The following is a 13,778-nucleotide window of genomic DNA, read 5'->3' on the forward strand; positions in this document are numbered from 1 at the left end:
TAATGATTAGAGATACTTTATTTTTTACTAATTACATCAATCACTGTTTTCCCACGTGCATGTCCTCCTTCCAATTTCAGAAAGGCCTTTGGAACTTCAGAAAAAGAGAAGACTTGATCGATAACTGGTTGAATCTACAGAATAAAGAAAGTGTCATATTAGGAATAAAATAATGTATCTTCTTCACTCTTAGAAGCTGTATGAAGAAAGGGGGGATGTTTCTATATAGTATTTACGGCAGAAGTTGCCAAATGAGGTAGTCGCTAGCTTTTAACTTTTTTCCTGCATGCAGAAGGTCCCTGAAAGACTTCGTGCTGCTCTTTGCCCAAGTTTTGAAACACCTCTACTAGCACAATTTGGAGCCCTCACCTGGGACTCTTTTAACAATAAAGTTACCATGTAAGGCTGTAAGTCCCTTTAAAAGCTGACACTGTGGTTCAACTTTGTTGTTGAGAGCGATATGCTGGGGAAAAGGAAGAACATTTTTTTCCCCCTCGTCTTTCTCTGCTGGTTTTCTTGTTAAACCCAAGGATTTTCAAAAGGTCAGATGTTTTAAAGGTGCTCATGATTCTAGTGCATCAGTACATGCCTCTGTATCCTTAAAAGACTTGGCCACAAATGAAGTACAAAAAAAGTCCACAAACATTTGTTGCTGAACCATTTAGACACACTTGAAAATTCAGCCACTGTGTATCCCAACAGGCATACATGATTAAGCCCATCTTGCATCGACTACAACATTAACGCTAAAATAGCAGAGTAGCCTTCTGGATTATTTTAATTTCTAATAATGAAGGTGAAACTACCCTACTCAGTCTACCCATTATTAAGGAGCCTGAAAACCCTATGAGCATTTTCTTTATAGACAGCATTGTCTGTACACTGAGGCAAAATAAATCCTAGTTGCTTCTGGAAAATACTTGCCTACTGTCAAGTTTTGAGTCAGCCTTGCAAAGGCCAGTATAAAATCTGTGTACAGAAAGACCTCCCAAAGCTCCTGCCTGCCCTGAGGTTGGTCTCCTTCCTTGGATCCGCTAACACAGCCCAGTGATCGGAGCAAAATATTAACAGTAGCTGATTCTGCAGCTAGCTCTTGCAGTGATGAAGATTTGAAATAACACAGATCCAAACACCCTATCTGCTGTGCTCGAAAAGGATCCTTGCTGGTTTTGTTACAGGAAAAGTATCTTCAGGCTTCGCCCTCCCCCTCCCCGAGCTACTAGCATGCACACACTGTTGTTGAATGCTCCAGAACTAGTAACCAACTGCCCTCTCCTGGTCGGACATGCACCTTGCTACATGGAAAAGCAACACCAACAGCAATAAGGATACAAACAATTCGCCAGCATCAGAACAGTGCCATCTCTCAAACGGCTTGCTTGCTTTTCACCACAAGGCAAGGGCTGGGTATTCAGACATGCTGCTTAAAAGGTGAATGTGCAGCATTACCAAGGAAAGGTTTTCATACGCACCTTCCAAGCAGCAGCACTGACCACCCAGCATCCTCCCCAACAGCACAACAAACGCAGTCTGGTGGTTGTCCGTGCTTATGTACATCTTTTTCTCAGTGCTCTGAATTTTATCTTTATTCATACACAGTGCCTTACCTTGAAGTCTACTCATTGCACTACAATAACTAGATTTTGCTTATCTAACGGTAACCCAAGGCATCAATAATCTGTTACACTGCAGTGCCTCCTCATCTTGTCACTAGAGCCTCCTGGTTTTTTTTGTCAACACAAGCTCAGCAGTAGTGTGAAACTTTACATGGCAGAAAAGTAGGGAGGAGTGAATCCCCTCCAAAGAAAAACTCAGAATAAGCCAAAGTGTGCAAATAAATATATTCACTATGTGCCTCAAACTTGCCATGCTGTGGGGTACAAGGCTGGGTAAATTCTTTTCCTTGTTCTACCAGGACAATCTCTGTTAACAAACCTTTAGCAAACTGAGTAGTAATGCACTAGAGAAGCCACAAAGATCCCGTGTAACCTTTCTGCTGCTCAACTAGGGAAGAAACGTTGGGCATGAACGATCAAGACAAAATCATGTTTGGTCAGCATCCAGCAGAGAATGGAAATGTCTCGGGCATCAGCAAAGTCAGGGACGTGGACCCAGGACAGCAAAAACACCGAGTAAGACAATAGCTTTGGGTAAACTGCAGCTGCTGTGACTTACCAGCAGGAGGAACATGCTGCTGGTCAGCAGTGACTGTTCTGAGGAAGACCAGCCCTTGCTTTCACAGCAGAAGCTTGGGGAAAAACTCGGTAACCTTGTTGAGCCACACACAAGTGCAACACTTGTACAAGTACTTACTGTTAATAGCAGTTCACTGAAGCACAGCTTTGTATGTAAGGAGAAAATAAAGGGAAAACCCCCCAGCAGCCTGCTGGAGCATGGACACATGACCCTAGCAGGGCAAGAGGCTGGGAGGGGGGAAAGGTATTCGGGGAAGAAAGCAGTGCAGCAGCACAAGGGGTGTGAAGCACAAGGGATTCCAGGGAAAGGCAGAAGTTAATTTCAAACACATACAGCAACTGATAAAAAACAGAGCAGGACACTTCAGCGTTCTGCTACCTGCAGTCATTTATTATAGATTGCAGCTGATAACCCTGACAGAATGAGGTATGTTATGTCCTCAGCCTATTAGGTAAAGTTCAAAGCATCGCATTTGAAAATTGGTGACACAGGGATTCAGAGGCACCCCAAATTCAGCCTCGCAGTTAAAAACACCATGTGTATTGCAGCCACCACACACTCAAAGCCCATCTGCTACATTGATGTAACCTCTAGCTCCATTTAAACACTGGCTTTAGGCAGTGCTATAGAGAGACATGAATACTAAATTGATGATCCTGAAAATCTAGAGCATTAAACATTTTATCTGGCTGGCTGGTCAGTCCCATTGTTTGACTAACCCTGAAAGGGCTGACCGTGTTGCAGCACAGTGATTCACTCAGCCTTTACCATAATCCACTGACTAAGATAAAATTTCTTCCTGTGAACAGACAAACAAGTAGGGGAGCGTCTGCTGTTTGTTGAATGTGTGATAATAAATGGAGATTAACTGGATAATAAAAACACTGCCTATTTACAACCACGCATCAGTTCCTTGCCAGAGGACACCTATTTGTTCAGGGAAAAGGGATTAAACTAAAGTCAGGGACAGAAAGGATTACACACACACGCGCGCGCATTGAAATGTTTATCTGAAAACAGATTGGGCCTGAAAGGTATTTTCTTCCTCTTCATTCTCTCCGATGCAGGTCATACTATAGAAATGAATCTCAGGTCTCTTGAAATGAACTCGTGTGTTTGGAAAAATAAAAAGAGTAATTGCTGATGCTGATTAAGGCCATCCTACATAGCGCACAGAAGTGGTATCCCAGCCAATCCGGCTTTGAACGCAGCAGGCAGTGAGCAGGCACGGGCAGGAGTTGACTGGTCAGCAGGAGCACCCTCCCGCTAATGGCAAATTCTAGACCACCCTTGGCAGTCCCCACTTCTGTGGTAGCAAAGACACAGTCTGAATATATCAGGAAGGGGACAAGCAAGAAAACATGAAGGAAGATGGGCTTTGACCGTTTATTAGCAACAAGTCACTCCGCTGAGTGAGGAGTGCTTCCTGCCGCTGGAGGGAGAGCTAGAGCCTTGAAATCCTCCGGAGAGAGACAACCAAACCTCAGAGGCCCTCGGAGCAAGCCTACTTCAAAGCAGAAAGGAACAGTCCTATCACTCCAAGGGCAATGACAGTGCATTGGCTCTCCCCCAGGTTTGTAAAGGATGGCGGTGTCAAAACCGCCGGGCAGCCTTGCTTTGCCGAGTGCCTCCCACCCAGCTGCCGCCTCCCACTGCACACACCCTACCTACACCTCGGTAAGCAGCCACAGGTCTGCTCATGGCTCGTGTACGTGCTTTGGAAAAGATACTTGCATATGCACAGAACAAAAGTTGCGACGTGCTCCACCAGATACCAAAATCCTCTTGGGGGCTTGTCGTGATGGGAAAGACCTGCTTGCCATTTGCACTAGCTGAGTTAGGAGATGTCTTCCTCCAGCAATTACCACCCACGCCCAGATGCAGTGTATGAGCACAAATGCAGAGCTTGATACTCTCCTTTGGCCTTCAGTGAGTCGCCCTTCAATGTCAACAAGAGACTTGAACAGAAGTCGTTACAAAGAATAGTCCCTGTCCTGATACTAAACACACTGTACTTTATTGCCATCTCATGGAAAAAAATGCTGGTTTGGGACACTGCTGCTTCTGTCATTTCTTCCCTCTAGCTGAGCATCTCCTTCTCTTCTGCACTCAAGTTCTATGCTCTTTGGGTCTCAATCCCACCCCTTCCTTCATCCTTCCTTCCCCTTAAAATGGCATGCAACAGCGTACGCTGAGCTTCATACTGCTTGCCAACATTAAGTTCTACAGTCAACCCTCACTGAAGACAAAGATTAAGGTTCTTACCTCCTGGAACAGCTGGCTCTGGTCCCATGTTGTATGGGTAGCTTTGCAACTATACAGTACTATGCTTTTGATTAAGCTGTTATTTCAGAAAATAGGCACTTTCATCTAAGAGCACATTAAAAAGACATCAGGTACATGGTATTTCTGGCTAAAGCGCCTACAGAAGTAAAAATGGTCCAGTCTCATACAGCCGTAAGATGAATGGTCCTGCATTAAGACACGGGAATGGAAGGCATGTGTCCTGGGGTCTACTCCCACAGTCATCTTAACAACAACTGTATTACCAGGTTTTTGTTTGTTTTCCAAGCCAAGGTTCATAATTTTACATCAAGCTTCTAACAGCAGCCCACAGGAACTCATGAGTATCATCTACAGTTATTAAAATGCTACAAGATAAATCCCAGTTAAGCAGGCTATCAGGCTATGGTCTGGAGTGTAGAAGCAGCTTTAAAAAAATATCCCTAGTTCCTTAATTAACAGCTTCTACAGAACACAATGAAGAGCAGTAAGAAACTGGAACGAGACCAGAATCGTAGTGTGTGCTAACCTAGACCAAGCTTAAATGAGTAGAAATGAGGAAGATCCTGGGTTTAGTTACCTACTAACCATGCTGAAAAACTATTAACTAAAGGAAAGAGCAATTCTTCTGGAATCCCTTAGCTGTCACGTTTAAAGTAGTTGTCCTGATATTTATGCTGGTAATTAAAGCAACCTGGGGCAATGCTACCATATAATTAAGACAGAACAAACTTTAGTACAGTTATGTATATATATATAAGTAAATATATTTATGTATGAAAGCATATTACATGTAAATATATTACATATATATTAGAAGAACAGATGAATGACCTGCATCTCCCCAGGTCTCAGCAAATCAAACTCAAAAAAGACAAGAGCTGTCTTGTCCCCACATTTCACCACTGTGCTGGACATAACATAATTCCATCCTACACTAGTGGACTAGCGCTCAGAACACTAGGACTGACTTTCTACAGAATATGCAATTACATCAGGTTGAGGAAACACATTTGATTAAGTACCTGGTATATGATGAAAATTTTCCAGACCTCATTGTGGTTTATGTGAATTTACATATACAAACCCTATCACCCCACGGTATGCAAAATTCCCATTAGTCGTCTTCACAGATGCTTTATGATATAATCACATAGCACTTTCATAAAGAGCATAAGCAAGATACTGTGTCCTGGAGGAAGAGGAGCAGATGTGTTTTAATAAAAATCACAGTGGTGATTTTTTTGGTGGCCGTGACAAAATGCAGATAGAGGTTCCTTTTGGAAGAGAAAGGACTGAACAGAGCTTTTGGCAACCTCTCCTTGATCAACATCTCTGGGTTCCAGCCAACCAACCTGGCAAGCAAAAGCACCGCAACAAGAAAACACAAAATTAAAAATTAAAAAAAAGTGCAAGCTTTGCAATTTAGCATGGAGAAAGACAGTCGCTGGAACAAGTGTGAGTGACTAAAGAGAGTGGGGAGGAGGACTGATCCCTAGTCAATTTAGACATTTAAGCACAGAATCACTATGCTAGGGTCCTTTTTCAGATAGGCAGAATAAAAGCTGGCACCACCCAAGGGCAAGTCACCTCAGGTACCTCAAGATATCTTAGCATAGCCATAAAGACAAAGACTGGAACTACTGCAGAGATGGCCACATGTAGAGATGCCAGGTTTGGAGAACATTCAAGGACTCCATATACTTTACATTAGCTGTTTGATATTCATACAGATGAAAGAAATCTGCAACAATTGTGCAACAAGGGCCAGGGAAAAAGTTACTTGCAGAACTGTAACAAGATGAATTGGAAGCCAATCAATACACAGGAGTTAGGATACAGAGTCAAAAAGCTGTGATAACCTATGCTAGCAGGAGGAATGTAAGCCATCTGAAATCATGGCCACCCAAACAACTCAAAACCCAAGTAATGTCAACGTGGATTACCATATCCATTTGTGTTATTTACTTGTGAAATAGCAAAGACTAGCAATAGAAAACAAGTGAATTCCACATTTTGACAGGGTATCTCAGAGCAAACAACCAACGGCAGATAAAGGGCATTAGCCCTCATTAGTAGATAGAGAAATTACAATAGCAAAAGGTTATGTGATTTGTACAGCACTGCACAGGAAGACAGCAGCAGGGCCAAAGAACAGTCAGCATCCTGTCCTCCAAAGCACAACAGCAGGTGCTAAGTCCAAAGAATCTAGCGTCTTCAGCAAAATGTATACACTACACAAAAATTACATTCATATAGGCATGCAATTGTTCTTCTTATGTATGCCTGTGCTGTAAGATTTATCTAGAAAGCAAACAACACAGAGAATGATCTATTCATTTCATGGTCGGAGACTCTACTTGTCCTTTAGCCTTCCTTCTGCAAAATCAACTTTCAGCCATCAGCCCATCTGATGCAACTCAGCTCTGAAGGAAAGAGTATTAAGCCACCAGAAATACTGCACACACACACCTGCACTGCATTTAAATAGCACTGATTTAAAATGAAAATTTCACATTGCTGTACGGCAGCATGTTAACCCACATCCTATCATGGTCCAGCAGAAATGTACAACATACTTAGTGCTCCCCCTTATCGCACTGAGTCTTTTGAGCCTGTCCTCTTCCATCAGGCTTTCTAAAAGGCAAAGTAAATGCTCAGTTATATGTTAAAGGCTTTCTACAAATATATGTAGTTACATGAGTCTGGTATATTTTCACCAAGGACTAAATGGCAGATCCTTAGAAAGGAGGAAAACGTTAAGCGAGCAGCAAAACCCAAGACTCTCAATGTTAAATCCACAACACTGACCACAAATACATCAAACCAATTCTTAACTAGCCTTGCAGTGATGATGCTGGCAGCAGAGACCAGTGACGATGCTTCAGCAGTGTGCCAGCAGACCTGTGTCCTGAACTGAAGGCTCTGTTGATTTCAGTTGTCCTAAGATGAAAACCTTGTAATTCACCAGGAACGTTCTGCCATGGAAAGAGATCCCCTGCTTCTGACATGTGCTTCACCAGCCAATTTGGTGGAGCTCAGGTAAAGCCAGTCCTTCCTGGCTTGTAATTAACTGGAGTTGAACCCACAACAGGGACTTCCCGGCAGTTTAGAAAGTAGCCAGCATCTCTAAAATTTGACAAGGAAATACTTGACTTTCTCCGTGCCCACTACTGCTGCAGCAGCCTCCCAGCCCCTTAGTCTCACAATAGTCTCTTTGCAAGATGCACAGTCGCAAGGCAGAGAAAAACAGCTCATACTGAAAATAGTTTTACAATCCCCAGAACTGAGCTGATGTGCAGGTAAATTACAAAAGGAAAATTAGTTTCCTTCCCTGTGCTACCAGCTCATCAAATCCTCTCCTTCTCCTCCCCGTGAAAAAAGGCTGTTAAAAGAACTCCTCATAGCTGCCATTTTGTAAATCTCTATCCCTTGCTACAAAGATCATCCATGTGAAAACCCAGTGTCTTTAACCAAAATGCCCTTTTTGCTTATTCTTTATCCACTGAAGGATTGAGAATCATTTTGCTTTTGCAAAGGAAAATGATGAACTGAAAATCTGTGTCGGCACAAAAGGACTAAAAGAAAAAACACTGGCAAATCGATACGATTTGTAAGTGCTTCAGGGGTGTGCTCTTCAAAGCTTCACTTACTGTAACATCATTTCTTTAAGCCATCAGCTCCTTTTAATTTCCTTTATTTAAATCCCCCCTCATGATTTACACTTTCCTGAAAAAAGCCTTTCAGTTTCTGGAGATCTCCAATTGCTTTCCTATTCATGCTTCATACAATCTCAAAATTAAAACACCTGTAACAGAAAAGACAATTCACTGAAATTTCAAAATAACGAAATCTGCATTATTCAAAACTGTATTCACTCAAAACTAAGAGTTCAGCTACATGAGCTCACTTTGCTAGCCTCCCCGAGTCTTCTTGCTATACTTTTACTGCTCTGTGTTTTTTACTTCTCACTTATTCTCTCCCATTCAAAACATAAACATTTCTTTTCACTTAGCTAAGGGAAATTATGATACGCTTCCTCCAGTAATTTTCTCCTGACTTTTTTCCCAAACACCTACTCTTCTGAATAGATGACCTGTCCATTTAGAAGAACTCTTGTGTCTAGACAATAAAGGTCATATTCTTGTTAACATCTGTCTAAATGGAACACACCTGGTGTTATAAAATACTGATGATAGCATGGGTGTTTACATTTTACAAAATAAAGTAAAATGCTGCTAGAATAATGACTATGCAGATAAACAAGTCTGCCATTATGACTTGTTTTTGCACAGAAAATTAAAGACCAAGCAAACACCTTTGTCCTATGATCATCTTACAACAAGAAGTACATCAGGACATTCATATATGTATGACATACATTTTAAATGGCATTACAGTTCACCTGTCCAGATTATTAGGCAAAGAACAGCCACTAAGCCCTCTCTCTATTGCATAAGCAGGTGCTTCCCGAGAGGCTTTTGTGGACATATTCTGCATTTGTTTTGCATACAAGGTAGAAGCAGAACAGAAAATAAGCTGTGTCTGGCTAAAAATCAGGACAAAAGGCAAGAACAAAAATAAAGGCATTTCTGTTTCTTAGAAAATTAGAATTTAGCAGAGTGATTGGATGGCATCACAGAATGAGGACCATCTTCTAGGGTTTCTTTCTTGACCATGGTATAACGCCTACAGCACTGGACATAATGCAGAGTGGTGCAAAGCTCTAACCAGGATCACACTTCACCACAGCTCATGCTGCTGCAGCCTCTGTTTATGAGCAGGTAACTTTTTAGGAAACACAGACTTCCCACTGGCTGTGTCAGCAGCACACTGGTTATGACAGAGGAATAGGAGTGGCTGAACTCAGGAAGATTTTTATTCTGATAGCATCACTGAGGTGGCAAATAGAAGCAATCAGGCCTTAAGTATGACAACAATTTATTTACTCTTCTCCAAACTCTGGAACACAATGCATAGCAAAAAAGGGGAACAGCACTCAGAGAGATCTACATTTTACTAATACGCACAAATTTAGAGCACAGATGACCTGACAGTTCACATACTGGAATTACTAGCAGTCATGGCAGACTCTGCTTCCTCTTGTTTCGGTACCACATAGAAAGATGAACAGCAGTTGTCAATATTCTCTACTCTGGGAATTTTGGCAACACGAAATTATCCAGAAGAGGACACTGCCAGGACCTACAGCACCACACAATCCAATAAACAGGCAATCAGCTGCTCACTCTCGCACACATTTTGTAACAAGCTCATAAATCTGAAAAGATCAGAAAAACAGTAACCTGTCACTTTATGCCTTTCCCCAAGTCCACTTGAGATTCCCCGAAAGCTTAGGAACACTCACAATATTCCAAGTCACTGTGCTGAACTAGCACAAACACTATACTCTGAAGCACTGAAATAACGAAACACAAGATTCTTGTCACCGCTCTACCAATGCAGATCATCTGTGACCTGCAAACCTGAACATTCTAGTTCTGTGCACAATTACGGGCAGGACTCCTGATCATCCAGGCTAAGCAAGTTTGCATGTGCAGATACACAGTCATGTTCCATCTGACCAAATGAAACAAATAAGGCCTCTTAAAACATACAATTTTCAACACCAGAGTTCGTGCTAAATAATTTCCACTGGCAAAAATAAACTACCACTGGACATTCTTTCCTCATAACTTAGTAAACTTTGTTTCTAGAAACAGGTTGGATGGAGAGGGAGAAGGCAGAACAGTCTTAAGGATTACAAACTCCTAAATTCCATGCAAACGGCAGAAGTTAGAAGCTGGAGCAAGTCAATTCTTCAGTAGTTTTCCTCACTGTGACTCTCATAACATTTTACTCCCTAACTGTGAACGACACCATTTTTGACGTAAAACAGCACCTCCTTCAGCACAAATACCCAAATAACCATTACTGACGTACCTTTCCAGAATCAACTAGTTCTGCTATTTCATCCAAACTTGGACCACTTGGCATAAAAAATGCCCACCGATAATGGACTCCTTTAAAGAGATGCTGCAAGAAAAATCACAAATATATTAAAAAATTGTAAGACAAAACTGGAAAGGGAACTTAAATTAATACCAGAAACACTAGAGAAGTAACTTAAAGGAAAAGACACAGAAATTATATGCTAATGTCTGGGAAAAAATGTCACCTAAGCATGGATTATATGTACAGACAGGGATGTTGTATTACCACAATAGGATCAGGGTGAATTGTGTGTCCAATTGCACAAGTCAGTTTCTTGAGAAAACAAACACCTGCCTCCTCAGCTAGAAACAGCATTATTTGTTACATAAGAGGGAAACGGTGTTACATGTTTACACACATTCACAAAGGAGGTGAAATAAACCCAGCAATGTGACATTTAGAACCTTCCACCTCAGTGTCAGTGATTAAACTTTCCACCATCACATCTTCCAAAGTCATCACCGTCCAATGACAGGTGGCAGCTTACATGAAAAGCATTTTGGGAAGATCTCACAAGCACAAGTCAAGAGCCCCTCCTCTAGGTAAGTCATTACAGGAATAAGAGCCATCATCTGCCAGAGAGAGATTATTTTTTAATGCATGGCATACAATGTTCCTCATCATGGAAACATGCACGCTGAGAAACAGTATCGCATTATTTCTTCCCAGCCTTTTCATTTTGTTTTCAAGCTTTCCTTTGAAAGTATTGGTGCAGGACTTAGAATCTCATTCAACCATGCCATTACAGGAATACCATAGCAACTGCTTGAAAAGCATTCATCTGGACAGCAAGTACACATGTTGAGAGAAGAAAAAGAAAAGTTCTAAAAAGCCTCACTGATCTGGCCACTGGCAGAACGTTTTAAGATCCACTCATGAAAAATCAGTATCACCATCCAGACACATGAACATGAAAGAGATGAAAGACTTTCTAGCCACCCTCAACCGCTTCTATTACTCTCTTGTGCTGGAATAGGATGAAGAGAATCAGTCATGGAACGATGTTTTGAGAGAAAGGCTGACCAGCCTAAAGCAAGTAGCAAAATTACCCTCACTTCAATGAGGCAGGGATTTGCTCTGCTTACTATGAAACACGAGCTGTCAGCAGGACTCACTAGGGAGGCCATATGGAAAAGGCCACAATGAAAAGCACAATAAGGAATAAAAACTTCAAAGCACAGCACCCCAGACTACCACATACGCCCATCAGCACAACCCCAACACATATTTTTTTTCAGTGCAAGAAAGAAGGGAAGAATAAAAATGCATCTGAAGTATACTTAATGTACGAGGAAAATACACCAGGATGCCTCTACATGAGCCGCACGACTATCATCCAAGCCACGAAGGAAGCTACTAGAGTAATACATGATATTAAAGTATGTAGGATTTTGTCAAATACCTTTACGGTTTTGGAACCAACAGTGACTCCTGTTTGTAACATGCCATCTGCCACTCCAAGTTTGTCCATATTGATCAGGAAAGGTGTCACTAAGGTAACGTATGTTGCTCCTGACCATTTCTTCAGGAGATCTAGAGCCCAATTCTCAGTGGATCCACCAACATTATCTAGGATGAAATCAAATCTGCAGACATGCAAACACAGGTTTAAAATCACGATATGGGAAAAATAATTTCATCATAATTAAGCTAATTCATATCAGAAACTGGCTACAAGTTCACATTTTTACATGTCACCGCAATGCAATAAAACAATCTCCCTGCAGGACAGTGGCAAGAAAGTCCCAAGACCAGCTAAATCCCAGCTTTATTCCAAGACCAGCTAAATCCCAGCTTTATTGTACAATGAGTGTTACAGGTTATTGCCCATTCATGGCACAGCAGTCACAGGCTATTTAGATAACTTAAACTGCAAAACACAGTCTTAGACACCCAACTACATTCTCCACTTGCTTAAAGCTACCTAGAGCTCTCTCTCTTCAGCCTTCCCACTGAGACTACTGGAACCATCCTGAGGTCTGGTCCTAGCATTGAACAATGTGCATGTCAGTAGTAGTCTGGACTCACACCCTGACTAGGAACATCTCCTGTACATGCTGTACTCATGTGAAAGTTAGTTCCAGTGGCCAAAGTTACACAAATAAATTACTCTACTAACATTTATCTTCTTGCATCTTTTCTGAGACCCAATTCTAAACATGTACTTCTAAAAAGTTTTTTTTTTACCATCTTATTTGTTTTGGGGCCACTTCACCTCTACTGACAGCTCTTTTCTTTGCATCTACCTGTTCAACATAGAACCCAATAATGCAAAAGGTCTAAAACCTTCCCTCCATGGAATAAGTACATGTAGCCTCTGGCAACGAGCCAGTGTTTCAGCATTCGTTTTCATTATCCCAGCAGAGTTTCAGCATTCATTCCCATTATCCCAGCACGTAAGCCTGTAAAGGCTGAATAGGGCAACAGAGAGCTATGCACCTATTCTGTCAGATGCACAGCTCATTCTCATTTTGATCTGTACACTTCCAGCAATCTCCAGATTGCAACAGATATGTATATACACATACAACTATCTAAATAACCTACAAACAAGAGGGAAAATACTTTATGCAAATTAAATAGAAAAGTTCTCTCTGGAAAGACAGTTTTCCTACCCATCCTCTAAGGATGTGGCTTCATGTAAAAGTTCAGTCAACCTAACAGTTAGCTGCCAACAAGAGAAATTAAAATAATGAAAATTAATGCTCCAGGAAAAACTAACTCACTATAGGGTCTGAAGAGTCAGTACAACTGAAAAGGGGAGGGAAGTAGGAACATCACTCTCAGTACACCTGACTGATCAGCTTAGCTATATCATAAAACTGCACCCTAGGACAGTGCTGCTGTATCTCCTAAAAAGTCACTTGCTAGAATGGGCCTTTAGCATTTAAGGTTTTGAATTGCACAAGGCAAATTTAGCACTGCTTGCAAACTATTAAGTTAGTTACTGCACATCCTGCCCATGCAGACATTACCAGTACCCTCACAGCTGACCTCAGGCCTGGTGATGATCACAGGATAGTTAAACAGCCTTCTTAGCACAGTTATCAGTCAGATTCTTTCATAGACTGAACAGCTTCGATTTCCCCTCCCAGAAAGTTAACTCAATCTAGCTAAAAAGACTAGTGTAAATACCATATTCAAATACAAGTCATGGTAAACTAAGTTTAAAGAGATGGAAAGATTACAAAAGTAAAAAAGACTTCAGTTCTACAGTACCCCCCCAAGCTAGTTTAAACATAACTGCTGTGACAAGATAAGCGCGACTGTTTATCAGAGGCAACCATACTCAGTGTTACAGAAAT

The 13,778-nt window shown here is 41.5% G+C and overlaps 1 protein-coding gene across 4 annotated transcripts in view; it reads right to left on the minus strand.

The window, feature by feature from the left end:
• RTN4IP1 (reticulon 4 interacting protein 1) overlaps positions 1-13,778 on the minus strand; it is a 24,737-nt gene continuing 10,959 nt past the window's right edge. For 3 of the 4 annotated variants that reach the window (XM_037392667.1, XM_037392665.1, XM_037392666.1), the window contains 3 exons: positions 11,876-12,059; positions 10,423-10,515; positions 1-134 (listed from right to left, as the gene is read on the minus strand). In XM_037392667.1, the coding sequence (XP_037248564.1) occupies positions 18-134; positions 10,423-10,515; positions 11,876-12,059 (394 nt within the window). In that variant the 3' untranslated portion in view covers positions 1-17. Of the gene's footprint in view, positions 135-9,403; positions 9,685-10,422; positions 10,516-11,875; positions 12,060-13,778 lie in introns of those variants that run through there. The other variant, XM_037392664.1, reaches the window with a different exon arrangement.

This window comes from Falco rusticolus, chromosome 6 (assembly GCF_015220075.1).
Source record: "Falco rusticolus isolate bFalRus1 chromosome 6, bFalRus1.pri, whole genome shotgun sequence".
Taxonomy (NCBI): Eukaryota; Metazoa; Chordata; class Aves; order Falconiformes; family Falconidae; genus Falco; species Falco rusticolus.